The sequence below is a fragment of the Kwoniella europaea genome, chromosome 3 (assembly GCF_036810445.1).
Source record: "Kwoniella europaea PYCC6329 chromosome 3, complete sequence".
Taxonomy (NCBI): Eukaryota; Fungi; Basidiomycota; class Tremellomycetes; order Tremellales; family Cryptococcaceae; genus Kwoniella; species Kwoniella europaea.
The window spans coordinates 2,138,615-2,162,731 of record NC_089489.1 but is presented as its reverse complement, the minus strand read 5'-3'; the positions used below and the strand labels follow the sequence as shown (position 1 = coordinate 2,162,731).

At 48.2% G+C, this 24,117-nt stretch overlaps 9 protein-coding genes across 9 annotated transcripts; 4 read left to right on the top strand and 5 right to left on the bottom strand.

The window, feature by feature from the left end:
* Positions 1-1,833: 1,833 nt before the first annotated feature.
* Positions 1,834-3,692, bottom strand: V865_008673 (uncharacterized protein; the record flags this gene model as incomplete). The annotated part of the gene is made up of 6 exons (XM_066232407.1): positions 1,834-2,726; positions 2,779-2,904; positions 2,962-3,123; positions 3,177-3,279; positions 3,330-3,388; positions 3,446-3,692. The coding sequence occupies 6 exons, from the start codon at positions 3,690-3,692 to the stop codon at positions 1,834-1,836; spliced, it is 1,590 nt and encodes a 529-aa protein (XP_066088504.1).
* Positions 3,693-4,227: 535 nt separating this feature from the next.
* Positions 4,228-5,320, top strand: V865_008672 (uncharacterized protein; the record flags this gene model as incomplete). Its single annotated transcript, XM_066232406.1, has 4 exons — positions 4,228-4,587; positions 4,638-4,980; positions 5,028-5,203; positions 5,264-5,320. The coding sequence occupies 4 exons, from the start codon at positions 4,228-4,230 to the stop codon at positions 5,318-5,320; spliced, it is 936 nt and encodes a 311-aa protein (XP_066088503.1).
* Positions 5,321-5,731: 411 nt separating this feature from the next.
* V865_008671 (uncharacterized protein) lies at positions 5,732-7,067 on the bottom strand (the record flags this gene model as incomplete). Its single annotated transcript, XM_066232405.1, has 2 exons — positions 5,732-6,144; positions 6,200-7,067. 2 exons carry the CDS (start codon positions 7,065-7,067, stop codon positions 5,732-5,734), a joined length of 1,281 nt encoding a protein of 426 aa, XP_066088502.1.
* A 354-nt stretch (positions 7,068-7,421) lies between these two features.
* V865_008670 (uncharacterized protein) lies at positions 7,422-8,611 on the top strand (the record flags this gene model as incomplete). The annotated part of the gene is made up of 5 exons (XM_066232404.1): positions 7,422-7,446; positions 7,493-7,554; positions 7,608-7,824; positions 7,870-8,357; positions 8,408-8,611. 5 exons carry the CDS (start codon positions 7,422-7,424, stop codon positions 8,609-8,611), a joined length of 996 nt encoding a protein of 331 aa, XP_066088501.1.
* A 272-nt stretch (positions 8,612-8,883) lies between these two features.
* V865_008669 (uncharacterized protein) lies at positions 8,884-11,554 on the top strand (the record flags this gene model as incomplete). The annotated part of the gene is made up of 12 exons (XM_066232403.1): positions 8,884-9,206; positions 9,280-9,630; positions 9,739-9,756; positions 9,812-9,953; positions 10,008-10,159; positions 10,207-10,250; positions 10,319-10,404; positions 10,450-10,528; positions 10,603-10,724; positions 10,767-10,974; positions 11,032-11,054; positions 11,102-11,554. The coding sequence occupies 12 exons, from the start codon at positions 8,884-8,886 to the stop codon at positions 11,552-11,554; spliced, it is 2,001 nt and encodes a 666-aa protein (XP_066088500.1).
* A 1,266-nt stretch (positions 11,555-12,820) lies between these two features.
* V865_008668 (uncharacterized protein) lies at positions 12,821-14,800 on the bottom strand (the record flags this gene model as incomplete). Its single annotated transcript, XM_066232402.1, has 8 exons — positions 12,821-12,873; positions 12,933-13,169; positions 13,226-13,556; positions 13,606-14,128; positions 14,181-14,353; positions 14,408-14,444; positions 14,516-14,601; positions 14,654-14,800. The coding sequence occupies 8 exons, from the start codon at positions 14,798-14,800 to the stop codon at positions 12,821-12,823; spliced, it is 1,587 nt and encodes a 528-aa protein (XP_066088499.1).
* Positions 14,801-15,649: 849 nt separating this feature from the next.
* On the bottom strand, positions 15,650-18,565 carry V865_008667 (uncharacterized protein; the record flags this gene model as incomplete). Its single annotated transcript, XM_066232401.1, has 3 exons — positions 15,650-16,583; positions 16,643-17,394; positions 17,453-18,565. The coding sequence occupies 3 exons, from the start codon at positions 18,563-18,565 to the stop codon at positions 15,650-15,652; spliced, it is 2,799 nt and encodes a 932-aa protein (XP_066088498.1).
* A 681-nt stretch (positions 18,566-19,246) lies between these two features.
* Positions 19,247-21,167, bottom strand: V865_008666 (uncharacterized protein; the record flags this gene model as incomplete). Its single annotated transcript, XM_066232400.1, has 8 exons — positions 19,247-19,290; positions 19,344-19,402; positions 19,470-19,539; positions 19,597-19,624; positions 19,678-19,859; positions 19,912-20,154; positions 20,221-20,760; positions 20,819-21,167. 8 exons carry the CDS (start codon positions 21,165-21,167, stop codon positions 19,247-19,249), a joined length of 1,515 nt encoding a protein of 504 aa, XP_066088497.1.
* Positions 21,168-22,298: 1,131 nt separating this feature from the next.
* V865_008665 (uncharacterized protein) lies at positions 22,299-23,577 on the top strand (the record flags this gene model as incomplete). Its single annotated transcript, XM_066232399.1, has 4 exons — positions 22,299-22,748; positions 22,829-22,971; positions 23,119-23,200; positions 23,284-23,577. 4 exons carry the CDS (start codon positions 22,299-22,301, stop codon positions 23,575-23,577), a joined length of 969 nt encoding a protein of 322 aa, XP_066088496.1.
* Between the last annotated feature and the right edge of the window lie 540 nt (positions 23,578-24,117).

Here is a 24,117-nt window from a genome sequence, read left to right as displayed (position 1 = left end):
CCCCTAACCCCTAACCCCTAACCCCTAACCCCCAACCCCTAACCCCTAACCCCTAACCCCCTAACCCCTAACCCCTAACCCCTAACCCCTAACCCCCCAGAAGAGGCGAAAACAAAAAACGACAAAAAAATAACCAGAAGGCTCAACCCTTTTACTTTCCGCTTCACGCAACCATCACTTGCCGCCGGTGCAACATACGAAATGAATATGCACAACAACTAACCATGGGAATCTAAAAAGCCCTCCATAGATGCATAGAGCTCGTCCATACCTTCCTGCCAGTATGCTTACTGTCGCGATACATGCCAAACTGAGCCATCCCCGGAAGTGGGAACCACCCCTGTAACCCCCATGGTTTAGAGTACTATTAATAAACTCACCTTCATCTCAAATGATTCTACCTCCTCATCACTAGAGCTTTCGATGACTACGATCGGGGAAGGATCGTTCTGTGAAGGTTGATGTCAGTGGAGTGTGATTGGGTATGGACGACTCACTTTGTTCAGCTTTTTACTCTTCCCTCTAACTGTATTTCCTCCACTACAATTACCACTACTACCCTTCACATTCTTCTCTTCCTTCTTTGTAGCTGATTGCTCTTCTACATCGATCTGAGCGATATCTTTGACTGCACGAGATCGAGTGACTGGACCTTCCTTGGGAGGTAGATCTGCAAGTGAACATAGTCATCAGCGTGTTTTCCATCTGTATTCGTGATATTCATTAACCTCTTGTGGGTCACCTTAATCAGATGCACCTCCTCCTTCAACGACACTTCTCCTGATCGTACCAAAGGATAATAACCACTCACCTTGTACATCTTTCCCTCTCTTCGATGTCCTAGGAGCCTCATTCTACGAACCCATCTCAGCGGCTACACGTATAAAGTATGGGATGTTTCCCTACCGGTTTGGGGGTTGTGCTCTATCTCTTTAGTATCAGCTCGCATTCTATACCACCCATGACTCCACTCACACTGCTCGAGCCCCTCTTGATACCTGAAAACTCCACCTAGTCTTCGCTGTCCTTTCCCTTTTTCGCCTGAGATCGTGTCTTCATCTTGGCGTACTGCGTGGCCAGCGGAAGATAGGAGGATTGTGAATAGGGGAATGAGAAAAGAGAATGAGGAAAAGGAAGAGGAAAAGGGAAACGAAAACGAAAACGAAACAAGTACATGTCGTTCATAGCACAGTTTCCTACTACCCACAGACCCTCACACACACACACACACACACAAACATCACCAAAATGTCCGTGCTTGTGCGTTGTTTATTCGGAGTCAAATTATCGAGCATACCTCGATGCATATATGTTGTCCGATTGTTGAGGCGTATCCGCTGCGTTTCATCCATCCACTAGTTGTAGTTTGGTCAGTATCGAATTGAAGGAGATGAACTGTTGGCTTGAGATGGATAAAGAAGAAAAGTCCATCTTTCAACCGTCAACCCTGAGTAGGATGATTTGTATCATTCCCTTTCGTACCTTCTGGTCTTGACAAACACAGAGTTCAGTAAACATAAGTAAAGCTCGTCTTGATCGCTGTGATAAGATCCCATATGGTTGTCGATGCTGCATCGTTGGTCAGCGGTAAATCTATACAAGACTCGTGTGAATGATCATTCCCACTCACATCAAGGTACCATCAATCCTGTTCTTGACCCAAGGTGACCATATTGCGCCGAACATACAAATTGCGGTCTAGAGTTTAAGCTCTCCGAATAGTAGGTCCAAATTCATCTCCTAAAAGGCTATACATGGAAATCAAACACGGCATGATCTACGAAAGAATCCACCGAACAGACTATTCAACCATAACAACTATCCAACTCTGCTTTAAGCGTGTTCCTCCTCTAAGACCCGATCCGCATCATCCTTATGATTCTGAACCCTTCTGGCTTGTTCATGATGTGTGTCTCCTTCGTATAAGAATGCCAACTCTTCGATTGTCTTCCCATGAGTCTCAGGGAATAGGAAGAAGATGAATACGATTTCAAACGCAATGAAAACGCAATAGGAACACAGATACTTCCACCCTGCATTCTTCATTCCAATGGGATTCACGAAAGTGTTGAGGAAAAGGGCCGCCCGAGAGAACCATTGGAAGACGGAAGCACCTCGAGTCCTGATCTGGTAAGGAAAGAGCTCGGGTAGGTAGGCGTAAGATAAAGCGTTAAAAGCCATGTTGTAGCAAGGTTGATAGATGAAGATAAGTGCGATGACCAAGCCAGACCACGACTTGCTACCCGTCGCCGAATAACGTGCGGAAGCAGCCGTCCAGATGACGAAGACGGTCAGGATTGATATGGTGCAGGTGAGATACACCTTTCGTCGGGGGAACCTGGTAGAGAAGAAGGCGATCGTGAAAGCTGTCATGGCGCCCCACAACGTGATGGACAGATTGATTGCCTGCTTGGTGAGAGAATCGGTGATACCCACGTTGACCAAGATTGGAGAAAGGTAGTAACTGATTAAGCCATTTCCGGACCATTGAGTGGCCAGACCGAGGAAAGCGGCGATTAGAGCACGACGTCGATTACCCCGTGTAGCAATAAGAGCACCCCAACTTTGCTTAGCGAGCTCTTTCTCCAAAGCAAGGGTTTGCTTGATCTGTGAGAATTCGGCTCGGGCAAATTCCGAGTGTTCGTCACCTTCTGCATGGTATTTGACGAGGATGGCTAAAGCATCGCTGTCTCGGTTTTTGGAGATCAACCATCGAGGTGACTCAGCTGCATTGTTGGTCAGTCAGGTCCGTGTTTTTGAATTACTTTTTGTACTCACGAATCAATTGAATGAACGTCAACGTGACTAAAGCTGGAAGAATCTGGAATACACTTGGGATCCGCCAAGCCCAATGGGATTTCATGCGGAAGGTTGCTATCGTGATGATGGCGGCGAGGGAGGAACCTGCAACATAGTCTTATCAGCAGAGCATCTGGCATCTCAACGTCTCTTCGAGCTCACCAGTGAAGAAGAATGCATTGAACAGGGAACCCAGCCTGGCTCGTTCCTTTGGATGGGCAAGTTCACTGATCAAGTTGGATGCACCAACGATCGCCGGCGTGATCCCGATACCAATGATGGCTCTTGACGCCATGAACATGCCTCGGTTCTGAGAAGCGGTCTCTACAGTCGTCGGGTCAGTGTGGGTGTCCTACATGACAGCTGAAAGCACTCACGGAGGCAAGCTCCAATGCAGATGACTAAACAGCCCAATTGAGTGGTGAATTTCCGACCAAATCGATCGGCGATATGAGGAACAAAAGGCACTGAAAGTATAGCCTGAGATGATTGTCAGCTAGAACAATATCCAGTGTTAACACAACACCCACACCTAAAGCATACATCGAACCAATAAGACCCAAGATCGTTCCTGTAGGATTGTGAAAATCTACACTCATGTTGTCAGTGACTAACGTTCGCCATTTCGGTAATCGAATTCACTGACATGAATTCCACAAAGGTACAGATTGAAGACCGTTTGTGACAGATGCATCATATCCGGAAGTGGTCTCCACGCAAAGCACGCTGCCTATGAAGAGAAGGTATAACTTTCGAAGATTCGGTTTCTTGTACCAAGGCACTCGATCTTGAGCCGCAAGAGACGATACGACAGTGTCATAGTCGACAGCTTCGGCAGAATATTCGATTTGCTGTTGCTGTTGCTCCTTCTCGTCCTGTATCGTATTCGACATTTTGAAAGAGATGCTTGATGATTGGGTGGAACGGATGGAGAACAACAGTCTGATCAATTTATATAAATCGAAGCAATCAAGCCAGCTGAGACCCACCCCAGCCCCGGATCCACATTTACGGGTACAAGGGGCTCCGTGCAATCAACCCTGTGCCAAGCAGCGCTTCTAATCACCGGAAGACGCCGGAGGCTCATGAGCAGAGAGTAGGTGAATTCCCTGCGATATCATTGGAGGGTGTGGTTTTAGCACATGACATAACATTTCGTAGTTACAGAAAAAAGGCTTGAATGGCAGTTCTCCGCTTACTAAAAAGCCGACCAAACCCGCGTTAGACCATCGCCCACGGTGAGCTGAAAGGCGACTTAAGAGGTGACTTTATGGAGATCGCCGGAAAGACAGCGCACCCCCCGCATCGAAAGACACCGGTGGCGTTGAAGGGGGAGAGTGGAGGACTCATGAACGAGTAAATGATATGAGATCAGCGATTGGCAACACTTCGTACCCAAATTTCATCCCCTTACAGTTTACGATCAACATGTCACCAGTAGCGACAAGCACCCTCACTCAGACTCAGCCTTCCACCGCGAAACTTGTACTCCGTGGTGACGCGGAGAACCCCAAGGAGAATGCGCACAAGACTGATCTTGCTAAGAATCCCTTCGAGAGGGTGTGGAGGGGTAACAGGGAGGGCACAATCCGAATGGGAGGTGTACCCAAATTTGAGGATCCGTATGAGGAAAGAAAATGGGTCAAAGAACATATGGCTGGCGCTTTCAGATATTGGGGTAAACTCGGATTTGGTGAGGGAACGGCTGGTCACATCACGGTGAGGGACCCGGTATTGAAAGATCACTACTGGATGAACCCATTCGGAATGCATTTTTCGATGATCAAGGTGAGTCATCTGGGTGCTGCTCCCTACTCCGGGCTAAATCGCTATCGCAGGCGTCCGATCTCGTTCTAGTCAGCCCCGACGGCTTTGTCACTGAACACGGCGCCCAATTGCCTATCAATGAAGCTGGCTATGTGATTCACCACACATTGCATAAACTTCGACCCGATGTGGTAGCGGCAGCTCATTGCCATAGCATCCATGCAAAGACCTGGTCGGCTTTCGGTCGCCCGATCGATATCATGCAGCAAGACGCTTGCTTATTCCACGACAATCTCTCTGTGTATGCAAACTATGGAGGAATAGTACTCAGCGATCAAGAGGGCAAGAACATAGCACAAGCTTTGGGACCTAAGAATATGTGTGTGATCATGCAGAATCACGGTTTATTGACACGTGAGTTCGATTCGATCTTGATCGGTCAGTCGTTGACGGAAATCCAGTTGGACGAACTGTGGATGAATGTGTTTATCTTTTCGCGCTACTGGAGAAGACTTGTCAACAACAGCTTTTAGCGGAAGCTGCCGAAGCAAATGGTCTGAAAAAGCGGATCATTTCACCCGAAGATGCGGCTTATACAGCGGAGAACAATGGGTACTGGGAGACCATGTACAACAACGTGAGTCGAAATCTCAGAAAACGATGATAATAGGAAGAGAGCTGATTTTGTGGTTATCAGTTCACTCCGGAGTTCGAACTGTTGAAGAAGGAAACTAACGGAGAGTTCCTGGAATGAATTTTGTACGCGCATGCACACTTTGCTATAGATTTTGTATCCACATGTACAAACATTTTACTTCCACGACTTGTGACGTGGAGACACCTGTCATTCTCTCTCAATAGCGCAAAACCCACATGGTCATGTCATTGTCGTTGACACTCCAAGAAGTCAGACCTTTTTTCCGAAGAAATCAAGCAAGCAAGCAAGCCTTAGCCTTGACGGTCTTTCGACATAGTACGAACACTATCCAACATTGGGGCTCGAGAAAAGGGCACCAAACTAGATTAGTGCTGTCAGGATGGCGTCTATGCACAGAAGAACCATCGCAAGAATCCAGAAGCATAAGCCATATATGGATACATGATGCATTTCACACTAGCCGTCACATACATCCAAGCGTAGGTCAACCTTCACTTTCCGTATCCCCTAGGCCACCCCCAAAGCCTTTCTACCTGCTGGATTGACTATATCCTGTACAGTCCCATGAAGCGCATAGTCGTTCTCTGTCCTGCCTTGGGGGAAATCGGGTGGTGGGCAGCCCCGAAGAAACAGTTGCAGCTGCTCCTTGATATATTCCGCATTCTGTGGACAATCTGGCACAGCTGGAATGTACATCACGGACGAATCTTCTTTACCTATATGTTCCTTCTCGACAGCATGAACCACGTCGCACTGCCAGAAGACCATATCACCAGGATGGACAGCTGGCACGGAGATCATCGTTTGGTCGAGCTTCATATGCGGGTGAGTTGAATCGGAGAACTCGAATGGTCGAGCGGCACCAGATACTCCGGCATTGGCCGCTTGACTGACACCGTGGAATGTGTGATCACTCAAGTCTGTCGAATAGGATTTAGTCAGCGAAAGCTATACCCCAGGCATAAGTTCACTCACCAAACTTCCAGTTCTCAGCTGCCAAATACGCTGGGTCGGAAGCATCCACAGTGGGAGAGAAGAAAGGACGGAGCATGATGTACGAAGTTGAAATAAGGATGTCAGGAAACACCTTCAAGGTGCCTTCTCGAGGTGCAGTGTCGCTCAAAGCCAGCCATCCTTGGAAAGTTCTGAAGATACTAGCTTGATTCGGGAGTCCTTTGGTAGAAATTCGAGCGCCAATTCTACCTTTAAGGGAGTAAGGATTGTGTTTTCGCCAGTCGCCTTTGAGTATACTCTCAAAGCACGATCTGAACCTTGAATCTTGCCATCTTTCGATCGAACCCCCGTCGATATGAGGAGGATGAGCACCCCATGCGACACCAGGTTGACGGATACGGAAACGATCGATATATGTCAGAGGGGTGTTGAGGTCGACAGGTTCGTTGTCCGAGGAGTGTGTGTATAGGTTGTTGCACCATGTTTGGGTCTTGAGTACGTTTGGATGGGATCGAGCGAGAATTTGCGGCTTGGTATGGAAGATCTGGAAGTATTGAGGGTTATTTGCAGGTGTGCCTTCGACGTTGGGGTTGTTGGAGACAAACTTGTCTAGACCGGATTTCCAGCCGACAGCTTCATCCCGAGGTACCACGTTTCGGACGACAAAGGACCCCTTTCGTCGCAATTCCGCTACGCGATCGGCTGACAGAGAGGCGAGCTCGGAGTACTCGATGATAGGGAGGTAGTTCGAACCCTGTTCCGCGATGGACTGGATCACCCGAGCCATCTCCTCGAGTATCTCGGACCAGGCTTGGGTAGCCTTGGTCTGGAACTCGGGATAGGACTGAGCTATCTCTTGCTTTAGCTGAAGAAAGGAATCGATCGACATGTTGCGTATGTGATGTGCGATAAACAGTCTGGGGATGGGTGATGCGAAATTGTTTAAGTCAACATATATGCGGGTAAAGCTTGGAACCCCGCTTCAGGTCTTCTCCACACGTCATGGTACAAGGAGCCCGGGGTTTGCAAGTCGCCAGAAAATCACCGGTAAATGTCAGGGCAGAGACTTGTTGCCGGAAAGTTGCCAGCCATGTGAGCGATATGTCGACACATCAGAATACCGGTGCGGTTACCCGATGAATGTTGGATGGTGTTTCGAATTGCCTTAACCAACCATTGAGAAAATGGTCACATTGCATGTCTAGATAGCCTCGCAGTATTGAAGAAGCAACGGAACTCCAGGATGCCACCAAAGATACTTATAATGGGTGAGCAGATCTCCCTTAAATTTGTGTCACGGCTGACATACAATAGGTGAACTGTATTGGGCGAAGAGGGACGCGGAGGAACTTCTGAGTGGGATTGCGGATGTCATTGTGAGCATCTGACACTCCGGAAATTACACTACACATCCACTGACATGCATCAGTCGATGGAATCACAATCTAGAGATGAACTGTTCAAAGACTTTGCGTCTGGTGGTCGCTACAGCGACATTGTTGGAATATACCATGAACATCTTTCGGATAAGCGTACTGGACATCCTGACGAAGAATTCTTCAACGCGTTACCAACATCTTGCAAGTGGTTCGCTCACAAAGGGGCAGGCTATGACTCCGTAGCAGTACATTCGGCTAAAGCAAGAGGTGAGTCACAACCCAGCGAGTCTGCTGCCGCTGACCCTTATGCAGGTATCGGAGTGTCTAATACACCTGGAGCAGTCGACGAGGCTACAGCTACTACTGGCGTTTTTTTACTTATCGCGACAATGCGTAGGTTTAGCTGGTGCGAAGCAAATCTCAGATCCGGAGGTTTCAATCCTAAAGGCGTGGAGGAAAGTGCGAGGGATTTGAGCGGAAAGACTGTGGGTATTCTAGGGATGGGTGGGATAGGATTGAAAATGGTCAGCTATATTCAACCTTTCGGCTGCGAAATTCTGTACCACAACCGACGGCCCAACGCCCTCGCTCCGTCGAATGTCAGATATGTTGCCGATCTATACGATTTCCTTGGGCAGCTTGACGTGTTGATGGTGAGTATGCCCCTAAATGAGAAGACCAGGGGATTTGTCGGTGAGAAGGAGATCAGAGCCATGAGGAAGGGTAGCATCATCATCAACACTGCCAGAGGTCCTGTGATCGATGAAGAGGCTATGATCCAGGCTCTTCAGGACGGTCATGTGAGTGCACATATGAAAGAATGCGATGTTGAAGCTGATTTTTAATCCAGCTCGGTTCTGTTGGTCTTGACGTATTCGTTAAGGAGCCCCAAGTTGATCAGAGGTTGATAGGAATGCCCCATGTCACCTTGCTACCGCATGTAGGAACGGAGAACCAAGATGCGAGACGAAAGATGGAGGTAGTCGCGTTGACTAATCTGAGGGAATTCTTGTTGACCGGTACTGGACCAAATCTCGTACCAGAATGTAGATAGATGCTAGTTGAAATATGCATTTGTGTAGACTCAATCCAACATAACTTACCATGGACATGATTGTCTCGCCAAGTCTTTTTGCCTCCATTCATGGACGCGTATTGGTGGACATTCATGCATGATATCGGATCACGGTGTAGTTTACCCGATAGTCAGGTGTTCCACCCTGCTGTGATTAAAGGGTTTTCGTGAAGTGAGATTTAATGCACCATTTGTACTTACCACTCACCTACAGTTCAGACCCCACTCAACCATGGACTGTCGATATCATCATGTCAGTCCAGTCAGATGCTTCCCTTCCAGCTCGTGAGCCTATACCACAGCTCCAGTCGTCTTCTATACCAGATCCGCTCGATATCTACAAACGTGAACTGGCCAATGCCAAGGAGTTTAAGGCATTACGTATATTGCAATCCTTGGAAGATAGACTTCACAATAGAGAAACAGCAGCTGCACCAACCACCACAAATAGCAAACAAACCGTCAAGCCTCCGCCCTTTGTTGCGTGTACTCTCTGCCGACAATGCAAAGCCAAATGCGTGATCTCAGACCCCGCTTCTGGTCAGTGTGATAGATGCAAAGCCTGTAAATGCCAGTGTGTATTCGAAGGACATAAGAGGGGTCGCAAAAGGTAAGTACAGATATCCGAGATGATGCTGATAGTTCAGGACCCGAGGTGTCACTGTTGAACATGCTAGACAGGAGTTAACATTGGACGGATCACCCTCTCAACCTCCGCCCTCCCATACATTGCGTATCACATCAATGGAGATTGATAGCGACGAAGATGAGGATGGAGATTTGTCCAGCCCCAACACCCAGCCTTCGCAGTCCGCTGCTCATCCCCTTCAATTGATCGCTGGATCATCTCGACCACTTTCCCTCAAGAACCTGCTGAATCCCAGTACGTCCGGTGGCCAAGAAAGGCCGACCAGAGGATTGTCGGCGGACAAGAGCAAAGGGGATATAGTATCGAGGGGAGTGATCTCGTTGGAAATGGCGCAGAAATTGTTTCACTTGTAAGTCATAGAAATTGACAACGCTGGCTAACTGTCTAGCTTTTTCCAAGCGTTGAATCCGATCATCCTACTATTCGACACTCATCTCCATACGTTTGACTATATCAGATCGAAGAGTAGCTTCTTGTGAGTCCAGGAAGTGATATCCAATATGATCATGCTACGCTGAACCATATGACAGATTCACAACAATTCTCTCCTCCGCTGCTCGCTTCATAGCCCCATCGATTTCTACCATGCTTTCAAGAGTGGTCGCAGAATATTCAGTACAGGCTATTTTTGGAAGCCGGAAATCTGTAGAAACCGTGCAAGGATGGATGATGGTGAGTCAGGGCAGAATGGGGTATTCTGCTAACGTTTAGGTATATTTCTGGAAGCCACCAAAGGACAAAAGAGCTTGGACTTATGTGGGCTTAGTATGTCGGACAGCGACAGAGATTGGGTTGGACAACACTCCAACGGAGGATCAACCGGGTGCGTCGGAATTGCAGCAGAGGGAGAGACGCAACTGCGCTCGAACGTGGATGCTGTGAGTCATCTCTTCCAGAGCTGAGATTACGCTCATCCCAAACCTAGTACATTCATGATGGATCGAGCTATGGCTTCGACAGTCGGAAGAGGTGAGTACGGTCCGCGCAAACAACGCTTACAGTAGACTGGACGCTGCGTGGGCGTGACCCTATCATAGAACAAAGCCGTCGGTTCTCAGAGCATCCCTTACGCGAGCATGGTGACGCGGTGATAGCTGGATTCACAGAGCTACGCTGGATATCTGTGAGTGTACAAGTACTCCTGTACCTGTGCTGATTGCAAAACCAGTCTGAAGCTACAGATGAGTTATCACGAGGGAGACACCAGAAGGAGACTAAGAATGGAGATATAACCAGAAAGCTTCTTAGTGAGTACAAGGGCACATCGCGTAGTGCTGATATCTTCAGCTGTAAAGTGGGTCTCTCCCTCGTCGGACTGCAGACAACGATCTGACACATCTCAGTTATGACCTCGATGAATGGAGATCATTTTGGCAATTGGAGACTTCACGTCATTCCTCACCACCAATATATATGGCGTTCCTCACGTTCTTCGAACTTCATGTGAGTGCAAAAGGTCGCTATAGATGCTGACTCTATTTGTAGATACGTCTGACGTTGAATAGCTTCGCGGTAGATCTTCAACACTCATTCAATGGATTTAGCCCGGGCCTGTTCGATCCGAAGATCCAACAAGCAGAAAGATATTGTTTAGATCTGGCAAGACAGAGTTTATCCCAATTGAAAACGATATACGATATCGATGCCAGCATACTACACCATGCTCAAGACAGCGTCTCGATCATGGTAGCATGTGAGTCTCTCTTCCAAAATGTCAGGTGATGAGACAATTCACTGAGACTTTAGACAGACGCAGCATGTTTTCTACGAGCCGTGAGTCTGGGAATTTGTGGCTCTCACTGAAAGGGTTTTTTTTCCAGCTCCTCAACAGCTCTACATTTACCGAAACCGAACGTTCCGAGGCATTCTCACTAATTGCACAGACGTCTGACCTATTCAAACGATTCAGCGAGAACACTGAGACGACCGCGGCGCTACAAGCGGATTTTCTGCAAAGTCTAGCACATCACGCCGACCAGGTTCTTCCTCCCGACAACAATCTGAATATGAACCAGGGCTTCCACAATCTCACTCAAGAATCACAGATGGACAACGACTGGCTCAGCTCTTTCATGCAAGTGGCTAATTTCCTCAGCGAGTCCACCGGACTACCCAACGAAGATCGTTCAATGAATCCGCCCAACGCGTTGCTGCCTCAGGAGCTAGATGGCGCTAATCTCGCCGAATTATCAGAGGTCGATTGGGAACCCGTGAGTTGCGATTGTCAAATGGATGGTGCTGACTTTCAGATCATGGCCCAATGGCTCCAATGACTGAAGCAAGATTTATGCCTGCCACTGGTCTGGGTCATCCACTTCAGACTGGGCAGGAAATCAACCAGTGACAAGATGCATTTTATATTGAGAATGATAGGCAGTACGAGGGCTCGGGAGAACACAAGCGAACGACCACATAAGATGATATACTTTAGCTTGAAACATCAATACTTCTTCACCGTCACGTACACCAACTGGTTGACCTGCTACTCAACCTACGCCAGGTCTTACTTGCTCACCTTTTCCTTCTACTGGACTTACTTCAGTACCGATGTCTCGACCTAAACTGGACCCATATTCTTGATCGGGTCGACTGCCTGGTTTTTCACCTACATTGGTCTCGTCTTGATCGAGCTCTGAGAGCGCTGACAGGTGAGATGATCTTCATGAGATAGTAGTCAAACGAACTTCTGGCCATGTCCCTGTAGATCCAGGAGCTGTATCTCAATCCGCAATGATTAAGTCGGGTCGCACGTCCACTGCTTGCTTAACGGGATGAGACCTGCAGCTCGTGGTTCGTATCACAGCAATGTTGGGAAGCAGCCTGCAACGATGTGAGCGACGTTCCCAAATGTCTTGGCGGGGGGGGGAGGGGCTTTTTAGTTGACCCTTTCGGTGTTTAATAGCAAAATTGGTGACAAAGTAGGATGGGTATAGCAAAATCATACATCGTAGATTAGTATGACTACATGTTCCAATTCCCAACGATATACACTTTCATGGCAGCGATATGACGATGTTTCAAGTACAAATCGCGTCATAGCTGGAGGTCCTCTGATCTAGCTGTTCATCGAATATCTAGACTTATTGTCGTTGGATGATGAGCTACTGAAATAGTCGCGCGAGTACGTACGGAGGTCTACTCACTTAGAATGGACAGATGTATTTTATCTTATTCCAGTAGACTATCGTGTTGATTTTCAAGTTATCCATGAAGTGTGCCAGAGGAGGTGGAGATCAAGTAGAGCCATGTTACAATTGATCGATGCCCATTAGCAGATGTACTGAATGGCCATGCTGTGGGCAACGCGCTCCAATGATAGAAAATAACAAGAAGACGATTATAAGAATAATCCACCGAGAAGAAGATTTGGCAATATTTCACGAATTGACAATCTTTCAACCTTTGCTCTGGTAGCGGCTGAGTGACGTTACAGGTGTGCATATAACCATAACCCGAAACGTTTCTTTCCAATTCTTCTGGGTTTTCAAAATACAAGTTCTTTTCATAGCAGTGATCACGATCAAACAACACATTGTCTCTTAGTAAACATAGGTAAACTCGTTGTTCTTGAAGTCAGTCAAATCTTTGAGCGCTACGCAAGACAACAACAGGTCAGTGGTCTCTTACGCTAGGTGCACACGCCGCACTCACCATTCTCTCCAAGTCCCTCGCCTTGTGCGTAGGTCTCATATCTATTCAGCATGGAAGTGTCCCGGATCTTGGCGGGTTTACCAGCTCCGACTCTTTGTCTTTCTCTTTGCTTGTTGAGAAGGTAAAGGACTGCGTAACACATAGCGTTGCAGCCCATCATAGCAGAGAAGACACCAAGGGTGGCACGAAGACCAGGAATATATCGAGGCGAATCTCGAGAGTTGAACAAGAGTGGGCCTGGGATAATCGGTTAGCTGAAAGGTCGCTTCCCTGTATCATCGGATAGAACGCACCTGCTATGCTTCCGATGGCGTTGAAGCCATTGAAGACCGACAAGATGGCACTCTTCTTTGTTTGACCAGCGGTATTAGCCACCATCCAGCTGACAATGATGGGATTACCGCTCCAGATGAAAGACAAGCAGTAATAAGCACCCAAAGCCATGTGCAGTCTACGCTCTTCGACGATGTTCGCTTGGTAAAGCAGAGCAACTCCGAGCAGTACTGGTGTCATCATCGCTGCAAGGATGATTCCTTTTTGCTTGAAGCGTTGGGTTAGGTAAGACCCAAGCCAGATGGTAAGGAATTGTAGGGCACCGAAAGGAGCGTTGAGCAGAGAAGCGGTCTGTAGGCTATTCTCAGCTTCGATCCTGTCTCGCACATGATATGCTCACCTCCTTGGTAAAACCCATATCTTTCAGTAGAGTCGGTCCAAAAGCAGTCGCAACGGTAGCGCCGAAGTTGACACAGAGTGATAGACCACCAAAGAGGTAGGTTTTCGGATCATACAAGACTTCCCATATATGAGCCCATTTAAATTCTCTGGTACCAGTACCTGTTTGGTTTGCACGGACTCGTTCGATGGCCATGGCTTGTTCACGCTCGCTGAGGAACTTTGCTTCTTGAATGTCCGCTTCGAGGAAGTACCATACCAGCGGGGCGGACAGAACAGTAATTGCCCCGACTACGATGAAGATGAGTCTCCAAGATTCGAGCTTGTCAGAGTGGATCTTCCCGAATCCAAAGGCGATGATAGCTGCAAAGATCTGGCCAACTCCCACGGTTGAGTACCATGCAGCGACTCGGATGGGCTGCTCGGAACGTCTGTACCAGTGTGCGGTGATCACGGAAAACAAAGGGAGACATCCGGCTTCGAACAAGCCTAAAAAGAAGCGAGCCGCTGCTAATCCACCCAGACTGCTCATCTGATCAGCACGAAGACTTCTTGTGGGACGAGCTCACTACCTACTTGTGTGATGCAGCCATGCAGGCTTGAGCCGTACCCCATCCCAAGATCAAAGCGGGCATAAGAAGTTTGGCAGGAACTTTGACGATGAGGTATGTACTGAATGGCATCCAAGCTGCTTGAGCCACGTTGTTCATGGTCGAAGCTAGCGAGTAGTCTGTACCTTTGAGACCGAGCTGTGAGAGAGGAACGTTAACATGCTCCTCAGATTAATGATGTGGAAGACTAACAGAGGTACTCATTCCATATACATTGCCGTAGCCGAAGCTATCCAAGTCGTGACAAGGGATAAGCTCACATGTAAGATCTTGAGTTTCAGGAGATGCAGAGACACTTACACAAATTTGTCTAGGATCTGTAAGAGGTAACACCAGACCAAAACAGGTAGTACTCTCTTATCGATCATCCTTCTGAGGCGGGCGTTCTTTGCATAAGAGTCAGCTCAATGACGATCAAGATAGTCCAGTCAAACTTACATCTTCTTCCGTCACCTCGATCACCTCATTCGCTACAGCGTCTATAGGCTTCTTGAGGTCTTCCGCATCCTCAATCATCTCGATGGACGGTTTACGCTCGAGGTCGAGCGTTCCTTGTTTGATGTCTACGTGTTGTTGGTTCGTCATGGTGATTTTGTGGTACACTTTGTGTATCCGCTATGCCCTCCATGGGGCACATCTGGGGATCCCATTATATAGCTTCGTATTGTGAGGAGGATCCACTTGTAGCTTCCGTGACCGTTACGACTTATCGATATGATTTGCCGGCCCGCTGTGAGATCAAGGTGGAGTCCCTCATGACTTTTGTGCAAGTCCACCTCGGTCCGGGGCACTAGTCTGATTTTTGAGGAACTATCATGATCGGCTAGTGGATCTTATTGTGTATGGACTTGAGCACGATCGTCTTGCTTCAGTAGGGCATCTCAGGGAGATGAAGAGCTTTATCAGAGATTAAACCCAAAACGATAAAAGTGGATGCCCCTACGGGCACGGTTTGCAAGGAGAATATGCGGATGCGGCGCACTGTGGGAAAGAAATTTCCTCTGGGTGGATAGGGGAATTAATTCGTCATATGACCAAGAGATTCAGGTTAAACCCTATCAGTAGATCGGTTCACTCTCATAGCCGAGGGGATAGAGCTGATTGGAGAGATTCAAGCGAGAACGCGCAAAGTTTCAATTTAGCATGGCATGATCCACTTGATTTCTTGCCAGTGCCGGCCAAAGGAGTTGAGCGTTTGAAATGATGAGCTGATCTCATATGGAAATGTGCTACAACATGACCTGATACCGCTGAGACTACTATACAACAATGTCCACGTAGATCCCAACGATTTCCGTTGTCGTACAACGTGTGACTCTCTATTATATTCCAGTCAGTCAGTGTATGTGACATTTTATCAGGTTTATTCCCCCTGACAGATCAACGACTTGGACCCTTGCTTGTTGCCCTGCAGTGCCAAGGTGCTACCCATATCTACGCGGCCAGCGAGATATCTGCTATCGGAACCTTTTTCAACAAGTCTTCCGGACTCATCTCCTCCCGCTGGTTCACGTCCTCATGGACATTCGCGACAATCCCTTGTATCACTTTCAAATCATCTTGTCCTTTCACCAGCCACCCGTCCAGCGCCGCAGTGCCTTCCATCCCAATCGACTTGAGTCTTGGATCGGACGACCCCAGACCGGTCAAAGCGTAGATCTTGCAAGGCGGAAAATTCATCTCTTGACTGACTCTTCTCATCTCTTGAGCAGCGGTGATCCCACCCATCACCGGCATAGACACATCCGTGATCACCAAGTCCGGTTGGAAGGTCCTGAACATCTCGACAGCTTGTTGGCCATCTGCAGCTTGAGCGGTTTGCACGGGCGTAGAACCTTTCTGGATCGACTTGAGGAGTAATAATCGGCAGATCCGATTGTCATCCACTACCATCACTCTCAGGGCGTTGGTGCCGCTCTTCTGCTCCATGGTCGTCTTCTTGCTCTTCGAAGGGGCAGCAGAAGACGGAGATGAAATCGTTCCTTCACCTTTCGAATCCATCCCCGTGTATTGTAAGATCCTCTTGACTGAAGGTGGGTTACTAGAGGATAAGGATTTGTCAAAGTATATCGGCAGTATCACCTCGAAAGTCGTCCCCTGACCAAGCGTCGATTGGATTGCAAAGGTCCCTCCCATGCTATTGACCAGGTTCTTGGTGATATACAGCCCTAATCCAGCACCGGGACTGTGTAAATCCTGCTTTGTGAAAGGCTCGAGCAGACGAGGCAACACTTTGTCGTCGATACCAATCCCATTGTCGGTGATTCGAGTTACAAGTTTGGTCGAATCTTCAGAGGTTGAGAGGGAAACGGATATCGACCCGTTCTTGCAAAATTTCATAGCATTGGTAAGGCCATTGAAGATTATTCTGCCCGTGGCCCCCGTCAATCAGCCTGACTTAGCGTTCGAGCTGAACGAACGACTCACCGGTTATACCTCGCTTCATCGATCGTCGCCACCCAATCCCTCTCTTGATGCTCTATGTGTACTGTAGAACCCAATTCCATGTCATCCGATCTTGCTAAACATATCCGCACCGCATCTTTGGCCAGTTTAAGTAGATCCACTGTCACACCTCGGGACACTTTATTTTTACTGTTGTAAGCCGGATCAAAATCAATCACATCGTCTAAGATCCGCTGCAGGGTATGACCGCTGGTCTGTACAACATCAAGGAGAGGACGTGTATTGTCCCACTCTTTGGCATCGACGGATGACTGAACGAGTTGCAGTCCAGACATTACACTGTGCATGGGCGTTCTAAGCTCGTGAGAGATCGATGATAGGAACGCCGTCTTGGCTGCATCCGCTTCCATCACTCGGCTCTGAATCGCCTTTGCTAATAGGACTGAACCGACACTTCGGGTGATGTTGACACTGTCCGAATGGATGATATTGTGTTTTGAAATGGCCATGATGATGAAGGAGGGTTGATCGAGGGTAAAGAAGGGCATCACGAGGTGAGATTTGGTGCTGGGAGGTAGTTCAGATTCTAGGCCGGATAGTGATGACTGAGTGAACGTGAATAGGGAATGTGACCGATTGAGATATGATAGTAGAGCTGAGGTTGAGGGAAGAAGTGGCCATTTGAAACCATGTCGAGGGGCAAGAGCGATAGTAGATACAGGATGAGGTGAGGAGGGATCAATGTGATATTCCGGCTTGGAATTAGGTTGAGACTGTGACGGTGTGAGCTTCAAGAGTGTACAGATAATAATCACATGACTTAGCACTCACCTGTATCCGGATACTCCTTATGTCTATCATACACAGCGCGTCCACCTCCGACATCAGACCAAGGAGTCTATTCAAAGCCGAATCTACCAAATCCTCAAACATCGTTAGGGATCCCCCTCCTGAGATCACCCCTGATTGGGGTCCTACTACATCCTTGACCGACTGCAGGCTTGCCGATTGATTGCCTACGAATCCTTCTTCGATGATATCCGTGATTGCGCGACGGACTTTCGCTTCTTTCGTCGTTATGTGACCTTGCCATGTCGCACGTAGCTGAGTTTCTAACATCTTCGATATATTCCTCACCACCATCTCCTGCTGTGTGGTCATGTTATACAGTGGATCGTACATGAAAAGTATGTTCAACACTCCTATTCCTACTCTGTCCCGTTGACCATCGCGGTGAGAAATTGGAATGAGCGGATCCATCTCGAGCGATACTGCGCTTCCGATATAACTCTTTAGACCAGCTACGGCGTAAGGGTTGGATCGGAATCTCCAGTCATCCGATAGACTGGGCACAAACATGATCTCTTCGTCTAAAAGTATGGAATGCCCGCACAATGAGGTCTCGGGGGCGACCCACATCCCATTTTTCAGTTGAAAGGTGTCCAACAGGTTCTCTGGCCCAGCTATCGAGACGAAATTCTGAATGGCATTGTTGAACAGAGTGAAAGTGACCACAGTACCCGGAAAGAAAGCCGCTATGAGGTCTACCGCAGATTGTATATTTCCAGCTTGGACCGCACCAAGAAGATCATATTCTAAGATGATTTTCTCCCTGTGCTCTTCATGAGGACTGCGGGGGGGAGGGAGGTAATCATTTTCCCAGCAATACTGACGTACTCTCCTCGCAATCTTCCTGCTGATAATGGGCGATGAATATACATTGGCGAGGGAATCATCCTTGAGACTATCGACTGAAGGCGACTTATCCAGTCCCACAATATCCAGATCCTGAGCTGGGGTCGGTTTGGGAGGTACCCTGTCAGGTGACCAGTCTCCCTGAGCGTAGGATGTGAGGAAGGATGTCCATTCTTGAACACGGATAGATGGTTCTGATTGTTCTGATTCAGCAGCTTGCGAATCTTCCATCAAAGGTAGGGAAGGCATGTTGAAAGAGTCTAGCGAGGTATTGATTGACGAAGGGCAAAGGACTGCCCCGTTGTTCAGGAATTAGAGTGTGAAGAGGCCAACGGTGAAACTCACCATCAGCCTGATCAATCAGTGACCGCAAAGATTGTTGGCCTATGTGATGAATGGTCGGCTGCAGTGTATATGCTATCGATAAATATCGCAATGGTGTTGTGCAGGACAACGAGATAGATATAATGTTAGGTTTAGTTGGAATCGATTCGATCTAAAACAGGACTTCAAAAAATGAGATGCCGAGGGTTTAGGGGCCAAGTCAGCCGAAAAGGAGAAAAGAGGAGATTGTCGGTGCCTAATTTTTGATGAGTAATTCAACCGCCCATTCTTTTTCTTGGGTGGACCCTCCTCTCCCACCCCCATCCTTGACCCTTGACCCTTGATGAGTAATGAGACATACAGGAAACGTAATGGGAATTTCCATAAGGGAATAGAACGGAGCAACGGCGATAGCAGCCAGGGATCCTTTGTACATAAAGCGGCGAACGCGTTACATACAGCCGCGGATCCTGAGCTGGCATATTTTTACATATTGCCCTCTGATCGACACGGGCTGATCTATCTGAATATGCATTATCTGCGCGGGAGAAGCATACATCTACATATGTATGATCTCCGAGAAGTGTCCCTGATGTATCAATCACCTTAATCCCTGACAGTAAATGTGCATTTGGCACGGACATGTCGACCTGACTCACAAGAAAAATCAGCTGCAAATCTTGACAGAGATAGGTCGACTTACCGTAGATATAAAAAACGAATGGGACTGGGGTCAGCGCCAAACCCATGAAGGCGAATAGTCTGGACGTGTTATATATATATATGATCAATCGTGTATACCTGTTGATGTATTTATGCCTCCACTCACGATGTTGCCCATTGATCACCCAAAGTCTCATACGCCTTTGGGAATGCCAGTGCGACCAGTCCAGCTACAGCTATATGTCACTTCTGTCAGCATGTAAGTCATTAGATTGCAATACCATCAGACACACCGTATCGGATCAGGGTGGAACCCGCAAGCTACAAGCCAAGATATCAGCAGACGGTCCACACGTGCATCTTGACCTACTCACCGCTGAAGCTGCATAAGGTCCATAGGCATCTATAAGGTATTGAGTCGAGCCTTGAAAAATCGACAGTAACCCAATACCAAAGATCACACCCGATATCAACGGTACCCAGACGCTGAATTGTGATCCAGAGGTCCAAGCTAGCCAGAACATCCCAGCGGGGAAGAAGATCGCACACGCCATGACTAGAAAGGGGAGATGAGTATACGGATAAGAGCCAGCCAACGGTGAACTCACGAGGTACCAGCCTTTCCTCAGGTTCCACCTTTCCTTCGTGAATCCCCCTCCTCTCGATCCCTGCTTTCGCATCTAAAGCTAGTCTTTTATACCGGATGTAATGAAGTACATTGAACCCCATCAAGATGAAGAATCCTACCATGACTGGTAGAAACGCCAAGCCAACTGTACGAGAGGTGAATCCATGTTGGAGGAAGATGATAGGGTACGCAGTGAAGAACCCATACAGGACGATGTAGACGACTATGGCAAGAGTTAAAATCCTTGATTAATTTAGCTACCATGAGCATAAAGACAGGTCTTACTCACTGGTCAGATACATCACGAAGAGCTGTATGATGGGTTCTTTCCCCAATAATATGAATGGCCGCCGCAGGTACTTGACCGTCAATTTATGTATATCCTGATCTTCTATTGGTGCTCTCCATACATCTTCCCCTGTAGTCAATCGATATTGTACAGCCTTATATTTGATCAATGCCGGAGCGAGTGTCTCGGGCATGAAAAAGGAGGACATCAAAAATGCTACACCGTTCCAAATCGCACAAACCCAATAACACCATCTCCAACCATATCCCGGAGCTTGCGAGACGAATCCACCGATGATTGGACCGAGGGTAGGACCGGCAAATCCAGCAGTAGTGAACAGAGGCAAAGCGATAGTCCTCAGTACTGGATCACCTATATCATTCAAGGTTCCCCCGGAGTTGGACAACGGCGCGGAAGACCAGAACCCGGCGATCAACCTGAGTATCAACAGTCCCGGTACATTGGGTGCTAAGGCTGAAGCTATCTCGAAGAGTGTAGCAAGCAGCATCGTTATCAGGTAGATTGGTAATCTTCCATACACTGGTGCACGGTATTAGCGATCCCCGTGTCGCAAAGACGCAAGGAGAAGCTCACTCACACTCTGATAAAGGAGCCATAGGCATAGCACCTAATCCCATACCAACCAGGAACAATCCTGTACTAGCAGTAGCAGCGATCGTACTACATCCGAACTCCTGTATCATCCCTTCTTCAGCAGCCGAAGATACCGAACTCGCAAAGGTCAACGAGAGAGTCATGAAGGCTAACTGCCCAATGACAAACGTTTTGTACCATACCGACCAGTTTTTAGGATTCCGTTTGTCGTTCTCATCGAAATCTAGGTATATCTGTAGATGATGTGGGTTCTCCAGATCTTTCTCATGTATTGGTTGATGTGTCGGTTTGCCTGTTGGAGTAAACGATTTATACTGCAGGTAGGCCTCCATGGTTTGGATCTGGATTTGGCGGAGGAGACCGGATCGAAAAGCTGGAGTGACAAACAACCTCCTTTCCTTTCTATCCTTCGTTTTGGTTTCCTCTTTCCACTGAAATGTACGATTGACAATGGGGAAGTGGTGTATTAGCAATCATACATTGAAAGTTGTCTTCTTGGACATGTCTGAGTCATCTACAAATACTGCTTGTCTTCCTGCTAAATTCCTGCTAAATTCCTGCTGAAAGCAGATAACTTTTCATGTGTTATCATTAATTATAGAACGGTACCGCGGCCGTACGCCAGTTTGCACCCTGAGCAGTAACAACCTCCGGTACCGCCGCCGCCGATGGACCAGAAACAACAGGTTCGCGACTTGCTGTCATGGCGGTGTGGCCCGACTTGAGATTGTGATTTCTTGACTCTTTAACTTAGTGCACCGATAGTGCTCTTGTGCGTAGAGTGGTGTAGGGAAGATAAGCGGTTAGAAGATGTGTTCATCCCCTGGTCGAGAAGTAATTTTTTGCTCTTCTTCTGGATGGTCTATATCTAAGATCGAATAATGCTTGATCAACTGCCCATTCACAAATCGACTGGTTGCCTAACGTGGGAAGAACAGATATCTGAGTGGGGGAAATACATAATTGCACCATCGCGGATGATTGCAAAAATCCTTTCGACCATTTAACGTATATTCTCTTGCAATTATCGATTCGACAGTCCGTACCTTATGAACATTGGTGTAGCCGTCAGATCTTTATGACTTCCAAGCTCTGACGAGTTCCTCAACTGCACAGCGCTGGCGCCTACTTGAGTCGACCAGGTTGATCGCCGCACCGAACAGCTAGACGAAAGGACCAAAAGCATGATCGGCCGAAAGAAGGGAAGACACCGCAGTCGTCCTCACGCCCTTGTAAGTCTTCCATTGTTGCGGCCGCAGCCATTTATCAGATAAGCGATGCGTAGCCTCTCCCAACAGCGTCTTGATTGATGGCGCTGCTATCGACAGTACGATCCACACTTTCACTGAACAGTCGAGCCGTGTGATATTTTATAAACATAGCCCTGTTTCGGCGAAAGGATCATCTGTCTTCATTTCGACTTTCCACCACTCCTTTTCTGCAAAATCGTCAATCACCCCATCATGAAGCTAGCACTCGCCACTTCCCTCTCGCTGTTCGTAGCCCTGATGCTTGTGACTTCGCGCTCCTCGGCAGCCCCATCGACCTCCAGCAGCAGCATCACCGGCAACCACATGAAACCATCGTTTCCCAATCGGGTCATACTCATCCGACATGCTGAAAAGGGCTTCAGCCCTGCTGTCTCCGATGCAAATTCTGTCGATAGGGCGCCCTCGGACTCAAAAGCCTCATCGTCTGAGAAGGAAAGCAGGTGGAGTTGGTTATGGGGAATCCCAAGTCGTCTTCCTTGGGCGTCCGCGCCGCTCGATCGTGGTCCACCCGGAGATGACAGGGGGAGGGGACCTCCTGGTCGAGGTGGTGGTGGTCCAGGTGGACCGAGATGGCCTGGCCGAGGCAAATTCCCCAACGGTCTTAGCGAGAAGGGCAAGGAGCGGGCGCAGTATATCCGTACCGTGAGTCACTCCCATCACTTATTATCCTGTTGATGTTGAGGAAAGGCTGAATTACTTGTATGATCCCATTTGGATGACAGTACTTTGGAAACGACTCGGAGTTTGACATCGGGTTGATATTTGCCGCTCCTCGGGAGGGCGAAGGTCAGAAGGAAGCAGAGAGAACTTATGCGACTGTTGCGCCGCTTGCCAAGGATCTGGGGCTGGAGATCAACATTGCATGGTGAGTTTACAGCTTGATTTGATGCCCTTTCCATACTTTGATGTAAACGCCGATTCTGTGTACCATGCGCAACCGCCGGACGACCATTTTCACTCTTTACTCACTGGAAGGATACAAAGGCTCACAAAAACCCACTCCAACAAACAGTGCCAACTCCGCAGCGAGCTGCATCTTGCAGTATGTCCAGGAATTCGCTCAGGCTTCAAACGCGGACATCCTCATCAGCTGGGTGAGTGCGCATGTCCACGGGTGCTTCTTACTTTCGGCCTCTTCTAGGTATGGCCCCTTGCTGACCACCTTTCGTGACCACAGAAACACCGTGACCTCAACACCATAGCGACCGCCTTGGGAGCCACGAACGCTCACCGTATCTACCCGGACGAGCGTAACGACGTGGTATGGATTATGTCCAATGGTCAAATTGTCGAAAAACGCTCTATGCACTGTCCCGGTCTGGACGACGATAGGGTCGACAAAGGGGATCCAGATCTCGAGGTCGAGCAGCCTAGGGACAGTCTATCGTGGACAGAGTGGTTGAGCTCTTGGGCCGGCTTGAAGTATATCTGGGGAGCTCAGAGAAAGGTCGTGACCGCCGATAGTTTGTAGATTCAACGTACATGTGCGACAGTCTAAGACTTGTTCATAGGTTGTCTAGTTAGATCTCTGTACATGTGATGGTATCGGGTCCAGTGCACAATATTGTCCGGGTCTATCGAAGACCCCTGAGCAGGTTTTCGGACACTTTGAATGGAAGTTGAGACCAAGGTACCTTGTCTTACCTATATGCACAACAAACCCACCGAGTTGTGAGCGGTATTTCGATTGTTAAGAACGGAGCAACATCCTTGTCTTGCCACTCCGAGGTCATTACATAAGCGCCACGTGTCGTCGCCCATTTCGTCAATAATCCTGTCTCCTTCCTCCTCATTCCTCTTTCTTCACTTTCAGCTTTCATCTTTCACCTTTTACCTGTTCTTCATTCATCAGCTCCGTTCCATTGCCAGCAGTACAAAGACGACATCTAGCTCGCTCGTATCCTCCCGTTGATGATCTCAAGCCTTTGCTGTCCAGCATCAGATCAAAAAAACTAACCAGGCATCAAATCGATCTCATCCCTCGTCCTTTCCATTCTCTTCCCCCATCGTT